This window comes from Betta splendens, chromosome 12 (assembly GCF_900634795.4).
Source record: "Betta splendens chromosome 12, fBetSpl5.4, whole genome shotgun sequence".
NCBI classification, from domain to species: Eukaryota; Metazoa; Chordata; class Actinopteri; order Anabantiformes; family Osphronemidae; genus Betta; species Betta splendens.
The window spans coordinates 1,892,353-1,906,019 of NC_040892.2; the positions used below are offsets into that span (position 1 = coordinate 1,892,353).

Here is a 13,667-nt window from a genome sequence, read left to right on the forward strand (position 1 = left end):
GGCTCCCTGTTAAATAGATTTCCCTTGCTTATTGGCTCTTCTATCCGACTCAGCTATGCAACCTCTCATCTTTCCATCTCAGCTGTTTCCTTGTCTTGTGTTTTATAACGACCTGTCCACATTTGATGATTTTGATTTTAAAGCCTGGCTGAAGAACACTGGCTATTAAGAATATTTATCTTTGTGTGCGTCACATTCTCTCCAATCTGCCCAGTTGGTGCTTAATTAGTAGGTAGTAAATATAATTTATGATACTTTAGTAATAAATATATAAGATGAATAACACCATCTTTGGTACATTAAATGATTTAATTAAAACCATTCAGAAAAAGCATAACTGCACATTTAAAGGCTGCAGATTGTATATTTATCTGTTACACTGAGTATCAGGCACGATGCACACCTATGGAGCACTGAGTGTATGCGCATGGACTCGCGGGATCCATGCACTCGGTGCGAAACTGGACTCTCGCTGCGAGGCCTCGCATGTGGAAACACAACACAAACACGCAGATGTCAGTCAGCAGGGGTGTTATCGCCTGCAAAGGTCAGGCGAGCCGTGCGCGCTGCGGTTGCCATGGTGACAGGAGCAAACACCGCAGCCATTGTAGTCTGCCCACGCTATCTTGGCATGACAGCTGTGTGTTGGTGGTTCAGTGCATGTGCGCGCACGAAGCCACGCACACGTGCACCTGTTTCACAGAGGTTAGCTAATCAGCTCAGTTTGTCACCATTTCCTTGTTTCTGTTCTTGAGCACAGGGTCACATGATGACACACACTGTTGACGGATGTTCAGGGAGTGTGCAAAACATCAGTCTTTGTTAATCTTTAATTTATGACATAACCCCTAACGACCCGTCCTCATCAACAGGACATCCTGTAATAATCTGTTATGTAGCCAGAACAGTGTGTGTGTGTGTGTTTGTGTGTGTGTGTGTGTGTGTGTGTGTGTGTGTGTGTGTGTGTGTGTGTGTGTGTGTGTGTGTGTGTGTGTGTGTGTGTGTGTGTGTGTGTGCGCGCGTGTGCGTGTGCGTGTGCGTGTGTGTGTGTGAGAGAGAGAGCGAATATATTTGTTTTTCTCTGCATTTCTGAGCATTTCTGCTCATCTCTTCAGTCCTCTGTGCTTCAGAATCACCTCCTTTTTCTCGCCCCCTGGTCGTTTTTTCTTCTTCTTTCTCTTGTCTCACTGTCTGAAGTCTTCTCTTGTAAAGCTGACTGAATGTGCAGTGGCATGCCAGCGTTTGCGTGACTCACCATGTGGGATTGCGCTGCCATTCAGAGCACCGGTTAAAAAAAAGGGAGTTAGTCATCGTCACTGTGCGCACACCTCGTTTTACTATGAGGTCCTGTTTGTGATCCACTCTGAACCCTCGTGTTTGTGCCTTTCTTCAACGCTCTGTTTTTGAACTCGATTCTCTCTCATTCTCGCTTGGCTGGAATGTTTTTACCCAGGAATTTTAGCATGTTCTGCAATTATTTTTTATGACTCTGGTTGTGGTCTACGAAGAGAGGAGCGGTTGTATTTAGAAGAGAAAACTGTGTATTCTAGCGACTCGGGCTTTGTTGCTTTGCATCTCTGTGGATGTGGAATGACTGCATTATGGGTGCACCCTAGTGACAATATCCATGGCTGCATTCCCCTGTCTATTCTGGTTCTTTCTGGAAGAGCTACAGTAGAAAGGTGACTGCCGTGGGTGAGTCATTGTATAGGCTTACAAGTAGACACACATGCTATGGAAAGAAAGCCTTCTGAAACTGGAGAAGCTCCTTGACATTGTTCCTGTGCTCTTGGCAGATGTAATGAGTCACTTATTGCCTGTTTTGCATTGTTATTTAGTTGTTGAATTAGAACTTTGTCCATAATGATGTGATGATAATGACGTGCATGTGTCTTTTGTACATTCAGACAATACTAGCCTCCCGTGAATGGCACACACACTGGACTGAGGTGTGTTTTTCACATTTAGCTGCAGGAACACTCCTGCTCCAGCTGCTGAGGGAAAGTGGTTTGTGGGAATCTTCAAGGCTGAATCCTGCAGCGATGTGGCTTCTAGCGGGCGTTTTGGTTTTACATCAGTGTGCTCAGCTGTGCCTTCACTGCGTCTTACATGTTTGATGGTCCAAGATGGGTCAGTAAATATGAGTTGTCAATAGATTTTGTTCCAGTAGGTGTACAGTATACAATGCTTTTAGGAAAGTAAGTTGAGTTATGATGCTTATCTCAGTTCCCGTCTTTGTTATTTTGGCTAAAACAATGCACATTGCCAGTCAAAGGCTTGGACTTAACTTCCTACCTTTTGTTCTTTCTTCCATTGTAAATTAATATTGAATACATTCAAACAACGGGATGAGTATTTTTGTTTAAGTGTACCATATTATAGGTTTAATGGTAATTGCAGTAACATTATAATCATATTTTAGAGTGTTCTGTAATAAAAGTGCAATAATAAATATCAGTGTAAGTTGGACATGAAGGATGAAGGTACGGCTTCCAGTTGTTCTTGTTTCTGTTTCTGCTTCTTTTTATTGTTTAAAAACTTGCACCTGTTCAAAGATACGTTAGTCGGGCTTTTGTTATGAGTGGAAACTTGTTGCTTAGGTCCAAAAAGACAGATTATCACTTTGTTCACTTAGAAAATCCCTGTTTCAAAGTGTTAGGGAAGGATAATTAGACCTTTGTAAACCTGATGCTTACTGGACCCTGCGTTGTCTGGCAGTAGAGATGGAAAATAAAGTGTGTGTACCTAGAAAAACACAGAGAGCAGAGGAGTAAGACGTCCTCTGAGCATTTTGAGGGAGAAGCAGAGATAAGAGAAGGCAAATAGGAATTGACAAAATAGAAAAACATGACATAAGGGATAGAACGGTTCAGGGAGGAACCCTGGTTCAGACGGGCATTCTCTGATCTCCAGTTACACAGGAGGAACGGGGGGAGGGGTAGTCATTAGAAGGTATGACCCAAATATTATGGTGAACCTTGAACATTTGGACATTAGCAGAATGGAAAATACAGCCAGAGACTAACTGCAGAGCAGAGAGTGGAAAGAAAACACGTCAGGTTCTATAAAAGTACGAGCTGAAAGTGGTTGATGGGGAAAAAGTGTCCTTGAGATTTACCATCAGGCTTAATTCTGCAGACGAACCTCTAAATCAGTTTTCCTTCTGCCCATATGAGCCACTCAACAAATATTTACTGCCTTTTCAATTAAGGAATGTCTGAAGGCTCACAGCAAATATATGAACACCTTTTTCTAATATGTATCAATTGTGCACCACCGGTTTACTTTAAAGGTGGCCTCAAGAGATGCAGCTGATTCACAAAGGAATCACCGCTAAATCATCTGCGTCACCTCCCAATACACTTTTCACCTTTTAACCCGAGCACATCACAGTAAATCCAAACAGTTTATTATACGGTATTAAGTAGAATTTTTTAATGTCATGGTGAGTGGATTTGAAGTGTGTGTGAGGTTTGTCCACTCGAACATGGAACCTTGTCCCAGGCTTTTATAGAGGATGGGGTGGGATCATAGTCTGTCCTGCACCTACAACACTACTGGAGCATGAATTAACGTGCTCTAAACGTGGTAGCTGCTCTAGCAGCTGCTTTCAGGTACAGAATGTCCTGAATGTACAGAAGGCTTTAGAAAGCATGAAGGGAGGGATGGACAGAGAGGGGGATGTAAGCAGCGACGCAGGAGTTGGTGAGTTTCCAACTGACTGCATGGACCTACAGGCCACAGTGGTGAATGTAACACTGCTGTGCAACATCACAGGACACCGGTCAAAATGGAAACAGATTGTATCACAGGAGCACAGAGAGACTCACGCGGGGGACGATGACGAAACCCACTGCTGATTGATCTGTAGCACAGATTGACATACTGTACAGTGGGTGTGTTTAGCTTAGTAAATATTACCCAAGTACGTGTTAAAGGTCAGGCAAAGGTGAGGTTTGATAGTGTGCTGCCTAGTTTCTCAACCGTCACAAGTGTGGAAACAAATGTAGAACAACTAAAGGTATGATGTGAATGCAATGAAAGTACAACAGTGATGTTTTAAACCGGCCGCTGTTTTAATTTAAGCTGTGGCCGTGACGCTTGTTACCTGCTGCAGGTGTGTTTCTCTACACAAATGGATTTTGGCCTCCAAGTTTGATGACGTCACAATCGCTGAAGCCAAAGTCATCAGCCTGTGTGACTTACACGTCACCAACCCCATTATCTCATTCATTACACACTCATTACATTGTTATTCTAATCTACAATTGCAGCTCATTGTAAACTGTGTTTGACGCTGGCAGCCTTCACTGCACTTGCTTGAGCCAAACCTAACACTTTGGACTCCTGATGAAATGTTGATTATGTTTATTTTATGCTTTAAACAAACAGATGATGTGTTTGGCTGGAACACCTCATGCTCGCAGACAAGCCAAGATTCAGAGGTTACAGGTTTCATCTCGGTTACAAACACGGAGGAAGCTTTTAAGTGGTTGTGAGCAAATCAGGTTTATTTGCGTAGTCTAATATTACACACACACACACACACACACACACACACACACACACACACACACACACACACACACACACACAGCGTGTGTCTCAGTCCTGTACACTGAATATTCAGAGTTACAGTGGTGTCATTCATTTGAATGCAGCTCAAAGTATTTTTTTGTAAGAATCCAGTCCTCACTTACTCATTCTCACCCTCTCATCCATCACTCTTCCTCTATTTTGCACACTTTGACATTGAATACCTTTCACCTTTTTGTACAAATGAAAGCAGTGGGCTCTGTCTGTTTTATCCTGGCTTTGTCAGACTATTAGTCAGCACACAGAAAACCTCCTCCAGTTCTGTTTCTGTAGAAACGAGCTTTTCAGACGGTAAAGTATGACGAGTTGTGTTTTTCTCATGTTTTATGAATTTAATTGTGTATTTGAGGATTGTGTGAGGTTTTTTATATTACAATATTGATTCTGTGACTATCTTATCATATTTATCAGGATATTTTACATTTACCCAGAGCTTATTTTTTTTGATTTGGGCATTGATTCCGTTTGACCAGTGCTCGACTGAATTCAGATTTTTTATTTTTATTCTTTTAAATCGACCCATTACTGACGTGACCCCAGTTTGAGTAACATCCTGTTTGAACAGGATGCATAAAACTATTGATGCAATGAAACCACCTTTATGGCTCTTATCTCGTTCTCCTACTATGGAGCTGTAATTCACAGTGTTGAAATATCTCATGAGCGTTTGTCACTCGCATCCCTATAAAAAGAAGTGGCACCAGAGATTAGTGCACTCTGGGCTTTCTGCTTCATCACAAACATAGTGTTTGGTTCTTCACAGGCACCTTTTAGTCTCTCTGACACACAAGGGTGTGAGTTTGCAGAGTCAAGAGGAAACTTCCCCTGTTTACTGTATACGGTTTGAGCTTTAATCAGATCAGTCTGTAGCAACACTAGTGCACAATGAAATTAACACACGCACAGTTTTTCAGCCTGTCACTTACCAATGCAGCTGCCTGCGGAACATTTCCCATGAAGATGAATATATCCTCATAATTGCATCTCATTTACAACCTCTTAACCCTGTCACAGCAGAAACACAGTGAAGTTAAGACCTTTTCAGCCATGCACTAACCAGTATGAAAGGCTTTATATTAGAAAAATAGAAACATTCCAAACTGTGTCACTCCACTGAGAAACTCTCACATGCTGTGTGTCTATGCAGTCAGTGAGTGTTTGTATAAAGCAGTACTGTACAATCAAAGGCCAGTGGGTAATACTGCATGTCAGTTATACTGCAGCTATAAGAAAAACCCAAGCCAGTGTCAACTTTACCACAATCCACAAATATGGAGATATCATTGAGAAACTGTTGCCAAATCTAGTTAGCTGCTGTAATTGCACAAAATTATCAAAAACATTTTAATATATTTGGTTAGAGAGCAAATATGTCTTTTTAAAAGAATAGTCTGAATGAAATGGGTGAGACTGACTATCAGATACATATTGTACATGTGCAACAGAACAGAATCATCCTCCAGTTCTGCGGCATAAGTGAAACTACTGTAAATGTTTGTTTTTCCCAGAAGCCCAGGAAAATGCCAGTGGAAATGAGAAATGCTTTTAAAGATATTTCCAGTTTTATGGGAAATGCGTTTCTTGTTTTGATTAAGATTTCAACTTTCAATTCTACTAGTGAGAGATTGTGTTGGCGTTTTTGTATTTTGTGGAACCGAGAATTTGCTTTGCCCACAAAGGAAATGGAAGCACAGGTTGCTTTGTCAAGTGTTTACCTGCATCATGACGTTACCAAGCAATTTCTACATTGGTATAAACTTGCTAGTGAGGAAATTGTCCACGGGATTATTAAATATAGGCTGTTTCTGAAGCATCTTTGCCTGTTTACTTGGAAAATGGACTGAACATGATGATGATGATGTTACTATTAATGTTTGCAGCCAAGACTCATCCCACCACCTCCTCTCCCTCTCCTGTCCTTGCAGATGCCTGGCCTTTTGTCCAGTCCTGTGTGTCTGACAGTCGTCTGGTTTTTATCTTGGTCGCTGCGTCCCAGTTGTGCTCAGATTTGGACCAATGAAGGTAACGGCACACACTCGACGCGTGCACGCTTGTCAGAGTCACATTGCTACAGAAACATGCTGTATTTAACGTGTGGGTACACACAGGACGTGTGGTTGCTACAGAAGAGAGGAGGGATGAAATAAGAAGTGGTTACGGTTCAGTTTGCCATGAAACGGGCACATTTTCCAAGCAAAACCTCCATCGTAGGCCTTTTCTTGTTGAAACGCATCATTGTTCACTTTCTGGCCAGGTTTAGTACAAATTTTGTTTTCTTTATAGTTGAAATGAGTTTTTTTTTTATGAATTTGCAAACAAGACGTCTATTGTTGAAGCAGTTTTTCTTCTCCCTCTGCACTTCAGGGATGTGTATGGTATTATGAAACCTTTTTCTCACAAAGGCTGCTTCTCCTTTGTGTCTGTTTGCGTCTTTGGGTTTTACCTTTACACATATTAGTTAGTTCCACAGAAAGATCACTTGCCCTCAGCCCTTCAACGTTTTCCCTCTCCAGTTTTACAGCAGCAGCTCTTTCTTTGTTTGGAAAGTACTGAGTTTCATCCAGCTCGCAGTTTCTGCGTCCACCCCGCCATCTGATTTCAATGTCTGAGAAACCTTCACCCTCCCTGTGCACACGTGTGCGGGTGTTTGTGCGAGTGTGTGCGTGCGTGCGTGCGCGTGTGTGTCTGGGCCCTCCTGCCAGAGGGAGAATCAGATATGAGTGGAACGCTGTGGGTTTTGGGGAATAATGTACTTCACTGCCAATAAAACATGAATACACATATTCAGACCAGCCAACTCTGCATCGCACCAAGGCCCCAGGTAACACACACACACAGACACACACACACACACACACACACACACACACACACACACACACATCAGACAAGTGTGTGTGTTTTGTGGTTAAAGGGAAAGTAAAATTAGGTAAATAATGAAAAATCTGGTGGAGGAGGCATGAAATAGAAAAACTGAGATAAGTGAGAAATGTAGAGTAAATGATAAGAAGACAGACAGAGGAGGCTTCAATTCAAACACCCTTTTGAAATTGTTTTCAATCTTCCAGTTAAGAATCTCTTATTTTGGTTGTGAAAAGGTCCGTCTGTCAGTCTGTGACGCTAACTTTAGCCAAAGCAGCTAGTGGCTTTGTTCACCCAAGTCATTAAATCAGAATCACTCTGGAGCATGTTGCTGCTCTTTTTTCCCAGCTGTTTCATTTACAGAGTCACTATGAAAACAACAGAAAGGCCAGAGAAGTGAACTCTAGGTGTGAAGAGGGGGCTAAAGCGTCCCGGTTGAGCATGTGTACAATTTAATGTAAAATAGTTATTTCCTTAGAGGCATATCAGGTTATTGCAAAGGGGGAAAACGTCAAATAAATTAGTACGATTCTTAATACTTCCACCTGCGCATCCCCTCAGGCCTTAATGTTCTAACTGTAAACATTACCTTTGATACCACTTTAGCGGCTGCCACAGTTGAGGCACATGTGGAGGAACATCCCGAGGCCAGTAGTCGATGTACGTGCCTGAGTGACTGGGTTTAGAGTTAATCAAGATGTGTGCGTGGCGGCACCGCGGCCAAAGTCATGTTTTTCCACTCCAGATCTGGTGGTAAATGCCAGCTTTTATATTACGGAGCCAAGTTAAACATTCACTCGCACACACATTAATGCAGTGCAGAAAGAGTATCAACTTTGCATATTACTACAGCCACCACAAATACTTGTTGAGGCACAGTATAACTGTACTCTGTTATCCTTCAACTCCACAAAGTAGTAATTCAGTATGACGGCAGGTACAGTAGCTGGGCTGTTATCTACTGATACAAATAGGTGTTAACTGACTACTCTGAACTCAGCCTTTTTATTGATTTGAGCCATTTTTGCAGCTAATGGGTGAACATTAACTGGTGCTGGGTTCAAACCCAGATGATGGTAGCTGTGCTTGTCTGGAGATATCTGGTCGAAATGCTTTCTGAGCTACAGCAGTTAATAATTCAAATGCTGAACATGGTTCAGTCAACATTACATCATCAGTCACGCTGAGGTTTTTTTTATTGTTATTGTTCATATGAGCACCATAAACCAAAGTTGTCATTAATGTAAGAAATTACAGATACAGCAGGCAAAACTGAAGCACGAGTTTAACGTGACGCTAATTCTTGTCAACTTACAGAAAATGTCCGGAAGATTTATAGAAAATTCTGAAACCCAGAGTTCTCAGAAGAACAGAAAGGTTTTAAGTGTGTTTTTAAAAGTATAGTTTGTGTTTGTAATTAAGAAAAATACTTAACTGCCTCTGAGCTTGATTTGAATGGTCTGATGAGAGATTAGCTGATAGCTGACAGTTCAATTGTGATTTAATTGCACTAAAAATAAAACAGCAGGAGCAGCCTGACGCTGCGCCAAAGTGTCTGTGGCCCAGAGTCTGCTGCATTCGTGACCTTGTATGGTGATGTTAATGATCGTGTTGACTTTACAGTACATGGTGCAGCTTAAATCATGTGAATGCAGATGTTACACACACACGCGCACACACACACACACACACACACACACACACACACTGTCCTGTATGTCAGATTGAGCAATGTGCTGATTCGTTTTCTAAGCCAGACAGCTTGAATATTTAAAGAGCGCCTGTTTTTCAGTGTCAGACGTGCAGTTCGGGCGCCTGGGGTCAAATGTGACACTAACATGCGGGAAGTCAAATATCAGGTAATTTACAACTCTTCCAAAAATATTCCAGACATTTTTCCACCTTGAAGCTGTTTTTACTGCCTTTTTACTGTATTTTACTGCAAAGCGAAGCCCTCGCATGTTTGTTACCTGAAGTCCACCCTTCTCTCCATCAGAACGCCCGCGGTGTGGCATCTCAACCGCAGCTCAGCTTTGCCGTGGCACAAAGTGAGGTCCGATGGGGCTTTGGTGCTGCTGCAGGTCAACCACTCGGCACAGGGGAACTACAGCTGCTCTGACAGCCAGGGGCTCCTCCTCCACTCCATCAATCTGCGGCTGGGCCGTAAGTTGGGACTCACAGAGCCCACTCTGTCAGATAAATACCAGTGTTTTGCTCCAAAATGACTCTGCAGCAGAAGCAGGCCTGTCCCGTCTTGCTCCGACCCCTATGTACGACAGCAGTGTCGAGTTCCAGCGTCCCAGCAGCACCGCTCAGTTAACACTCAGCATTAAACCAATTGAAATGAAGTGCATATTCATCATCCTCTTGACTTTGTGTCAGAATCTTGCCTTTTATGAATTAATTGGTAGTAGCTATGTCAACAATAAGACATTATTATGACAGCGATTATCACATCAGGTCTGCTGTTCTTCAGAGGAAACCAGGCTTATCGGTCACCACACTGACAAAGCCCTCGGCTTCCTCTTACTGCCTCAAACAGGAAGCGGCTCCCAAAGTGGCTTCCTTCTTAGAGACAGTTTTCCATGTTCCTGACCAAGCCTCTCCTGAAATATCTGAGTTCATGATAGGGACACTGGGGCACGCAGCCATCTTAGACATGATCGAAAAATGTTTGAAATGTCTGACGGGGCCTTTAAAAACCCAGCTCCCTCTCTTCTCTGACAATAAACTCTGACTCCTGTGACCCAGATCCCCCTGGGCTGCTCAGCATTTCCTGTCAAGTGCCCAATCATGCACATGTCCGCTGCTCCTGGGTAGAACCTGTCAAGACCTTCCTGCCAGCAAAGTACAATGCCTCCTTCAGGTAAGAGACGGCTACTGCGGCTGAAACACCCCACACCAAAGGTCACATTCACAAATAACACATGAATGTGCTAAATATAGTGCACGTAGCACAGAGTCACACACTGAATCTAGTGGGAACGCTGAGACTGTGTTGTGCTGCCTCATTCTGCCTACTTTGATCCGACCTGACAAGGAGCACTTGGTGGAAGGTTCTAACCATTAAATATTACAGCAGTGGTCCGTTTCATCCTCGCTTCCTGCGGATACTAGGCTGCACTGTCTTCTACCCAATCAACTAAATCCAAGACTTAATGGTGTGATTTGCTTTCATAGGGGGACAGGTCAGGAGTGGACGCCATGCGTGGTGAACGTCGCCCGTAAGCACTGTGACGTCGATCACCCGGCCTTCTGGTCGTCCATGCACACCCTTAGAATCACCGAGACCAACGGCCTTGGTTCTGAGACCACGTTTATCCAGTTTCAGTTACACAAGCTATGTAAGACCATGCAAACACACAAATGGGAATAGGGTGAAGTTTGTTTATTTTAATAATTGAACTTGGTGCCATGGAACGTTTGTGCAGTCGTGATTTTTTGACGCACTACACGCACATGCACGTGATTTGAATCTGTCGTATTCCTCCATTCTCCGGGTTTTAGCCACAGGAATGAACCACGGTTAAACCAGGGTTTCTTTCTGTTTATTTGTGTTTCTTTTCAGTGAAACCAGACCCTCCGCAGTCGGTGTCGGTCATGGGGATTGAAGGCTATCCTATGAGGCTGAATGTGTCGTGGGACTACCCCTCCTCCTGGCCACGCCTGCCTGCGTTCCCTCTAATATTTCAGATCAGATACCAGCCGCTGGGATCTGCGTACTGGTCAGAGGTTAGTGCCCACCTTGGGCTTATGAGAACTGAACATTAGAGACTAGTCTCTGTGAGTAGACGAGAAACACATTACCACATTTTGTGTGTTTCTCTTTCAGATCAACTCTGAGGGGACTACAGTCATTATATGCGATGCTCTGGCCGGCCACCTCCACCAGGTGCAGGTTCGAGCCAGAGATGAGGTGAACCCTGAAACTCAGTGGAGTGAATGGAGTCCTGTGCTTCCAGTCTGGCCCTGGTCAGGTCAGGAGGAAAATCATTACTTTCACAGTTATTATTTTTGCCTTTATTCATAATCATTAGTCCGTTTTTTTTTTTCAAGCTGGAGAGTTGTCGTTGTTGTAATGTTGTCTGAGAATAATTCATATCCTTCAAAAGACAGCAAACACATTAAAAGTCACCTGAGATCTGCAGCAAGTTTCAGCCATTTCACAACAAACCTTTCATTGTGTGTATTAATAGCATGAATACATGTTTGTTTGTTTGTGCTACAGTCTCCACCACCCCCGACCCAGAGGAGGAAGACTTCTTTCCTTTCAGTACAAAGCCAGAGACTTCCACAGCAGAATCACACAGTAAGACTCTTGTTTTTCAGTCATTGTAGTCAGGAACACTGTGGTGCAGCTGAAGCTCAAAACTAGTGTATTCACAGTAATTACAGCTTTCAATATGTCGTCTTAGTGGAGCTATTATTCTTATTATTATTATTATTATTATTATTATTATTATTATTATTATTATTATTATTATTATTATTATTATTATTATTATTATTATTATTTTATTTTTATTATTATTATTTTATTTTTAAATTATTATTATGATTCTCTCTACTTGTTATTATTACTACTATAATTATTACTAATTTTTAACATTTGTAATTCAGTGAAGCAGATCAAAGGACCACATTTAGACATGCCTGCAATTCCTCAGGCTTTGTTTGAGACTCGTGAGATTGAGCTCCGTGAATCATATTTCCTATTACAGCCGGGAACGCATGTTTTTACCTTGTTTTTGTGGCACCAAACAGAAGTAGCATCAGGCATTAATGCAGAAATAATTTGTATAAATGCAATATTTGCTGTTGTCATACTGTAGATAGAACAGTGCAAATGCCTTGTGCCTGGCCTCATCACCAAATTGGATATAATTGCAGTAAATTGCAGCTACAGGGTATTATGTTTTGTGCAGTATGCACCGTATGATACATTAACTACATGCCAGCTCATACATACATGGGTTAAAACAGGAAAAAAACATCTGCAACTGCAAGCGTGGCCATCAAATATAGCCACCATTGTAATCATCACAAGTATACACTTGTAAACAAGCTTACACACTCACGTTGACATACATTGAGGTAAATCCACAGGTTTGAAAGTCTCCTGTGAAACAGATGCCGGCGTCTGTTTCCGTCTGTGTGTGGCCACTGTCGTTGGCAGATGTGCTCATCAATCATAGTTCAGTTTATGAATGCCAAGTGTTTTGTGCACATTTGATGGCGTTAATATGTGTCTGGTGTGTGTCTGGGCTTTTGCTTTGTTTCACAGTTCAAGGCAATGATTGTGCTTGTCTGTGTGTGAACGTGAGTTGTTTACTCCTCAGTGTGATAAATGCGTGTTTGTGTTAAAATTAAACTTCTCACCAAAGAGAAATTAAATCCAAGAACACACACGCACACATTTTTTCTTCCCCTTCTTGTGTTTCAGTCACGCAAAAACGTTGAAGTTCCTGAAAATATGTTAAATACGTTTTACAGATTATGACAATACAACCACATCTGTTTTGTTTTTTTCTTCTCTAACTATATTTGTTTTTGTTATTTCATTTTGTATTTTCTCTTTTTCACCACATCTGTGCCTTCATGGATCATCATACATCTGTTCCTCTGTTGCGCTCTGAAGTCCTCCACCATCATCAAGCCATAATTTATGATTAAACTCTCTACTTCTTCCCCATGACTCCCTCTCTGATTATTTTGATGGCCTTCCTTGCTCTTTTCCCATCCAGATGTCGTACCTGAGGACGGAGGTAATTTGGGACTGGTAATCCTGCTGGTTCTGTTCTCTGTGGTCATCCTCACCACAGTTTTCTCCTTCATCTTTGCTGTGTGGTAAGACACACACACACACACACACACACACACACACACACACACACACACACACACACACACACACACTGCCGGCTACAGCTGTGGTCATTCTCAACATTTTTTTTTAAACATTTTGTTGGTGTTGTGTGTTTCAGGGTGCGGCAGAAGCGGCGCAATCATGTGACCAAACAGGAACTTACCTCTATGGTCAAGATGAAGTCCATGCCAATCTAATGTGAGTCACGCATGCAGCCATTTTCTGTCCTGGTTCTTGCTACACGTGTCTTTTTACACATGTGTTTTAAATTTGTTGACTTCATACACACACACGCACACACACAACTCTTGCATATTTGGCAGATAGATCTAGGACTGTGAAT

The 13,667-nt window shown here is 42.3% G+C and overlaps 1 protein-coding gene across 1 annotated transcript in view; it reads left to right on the forward strand.

Moving 5' to 3' along the window:
* il11ra (interleukin 11 receptor, alpha) overlaps window positions 1-13,667 on the forward strand; it is a 31,133-nt gene that overhangs the window by 13,710 nt on the left and 3,756 nt on the right. The window contains exons 2-11 of the mRNA XM_029169147.2: window positions 6,522-6,618; window positions 9,251-9,317; window positions 9,455-9,621; window positions 10,210-10,324; window positions 10,639-10,802; window positions 11,027-11,190; window positions 11,291-11,435; window positions 11,687-11,767; window positions 13,203-13,305; window positions 13,443-13,522. Of these exons, the coding sequence (XP_029024980.1) occupies window positions 6,522-6,618; window positions 9,251-9,317; window positions 9,455-9,621; window positions 10,210-10,324; window positions 10,639-10,802; window positions 11,027-11,190; window positions 11,291-11,435; window positions 11,687-11,767; window positions 13,203-13,305; window positions 13,443-13,521 (1,182 nt within the window). The 3' untranslated portion in view covers window position 13,522. The remainder of the gene's footprint in view (window positions 1-6,521; window positions 6,619-9,250; window positions 9,318-9,454; window positions 9,622-10,209; window positions 10,325-10,638; window positions 10,803-11,026; window positions 11,191-11,290; window positions 11,436-11,686; window positions 11,768-13,202; window positions 13,306-13,442; window positions 13,523-13,667) is intronic.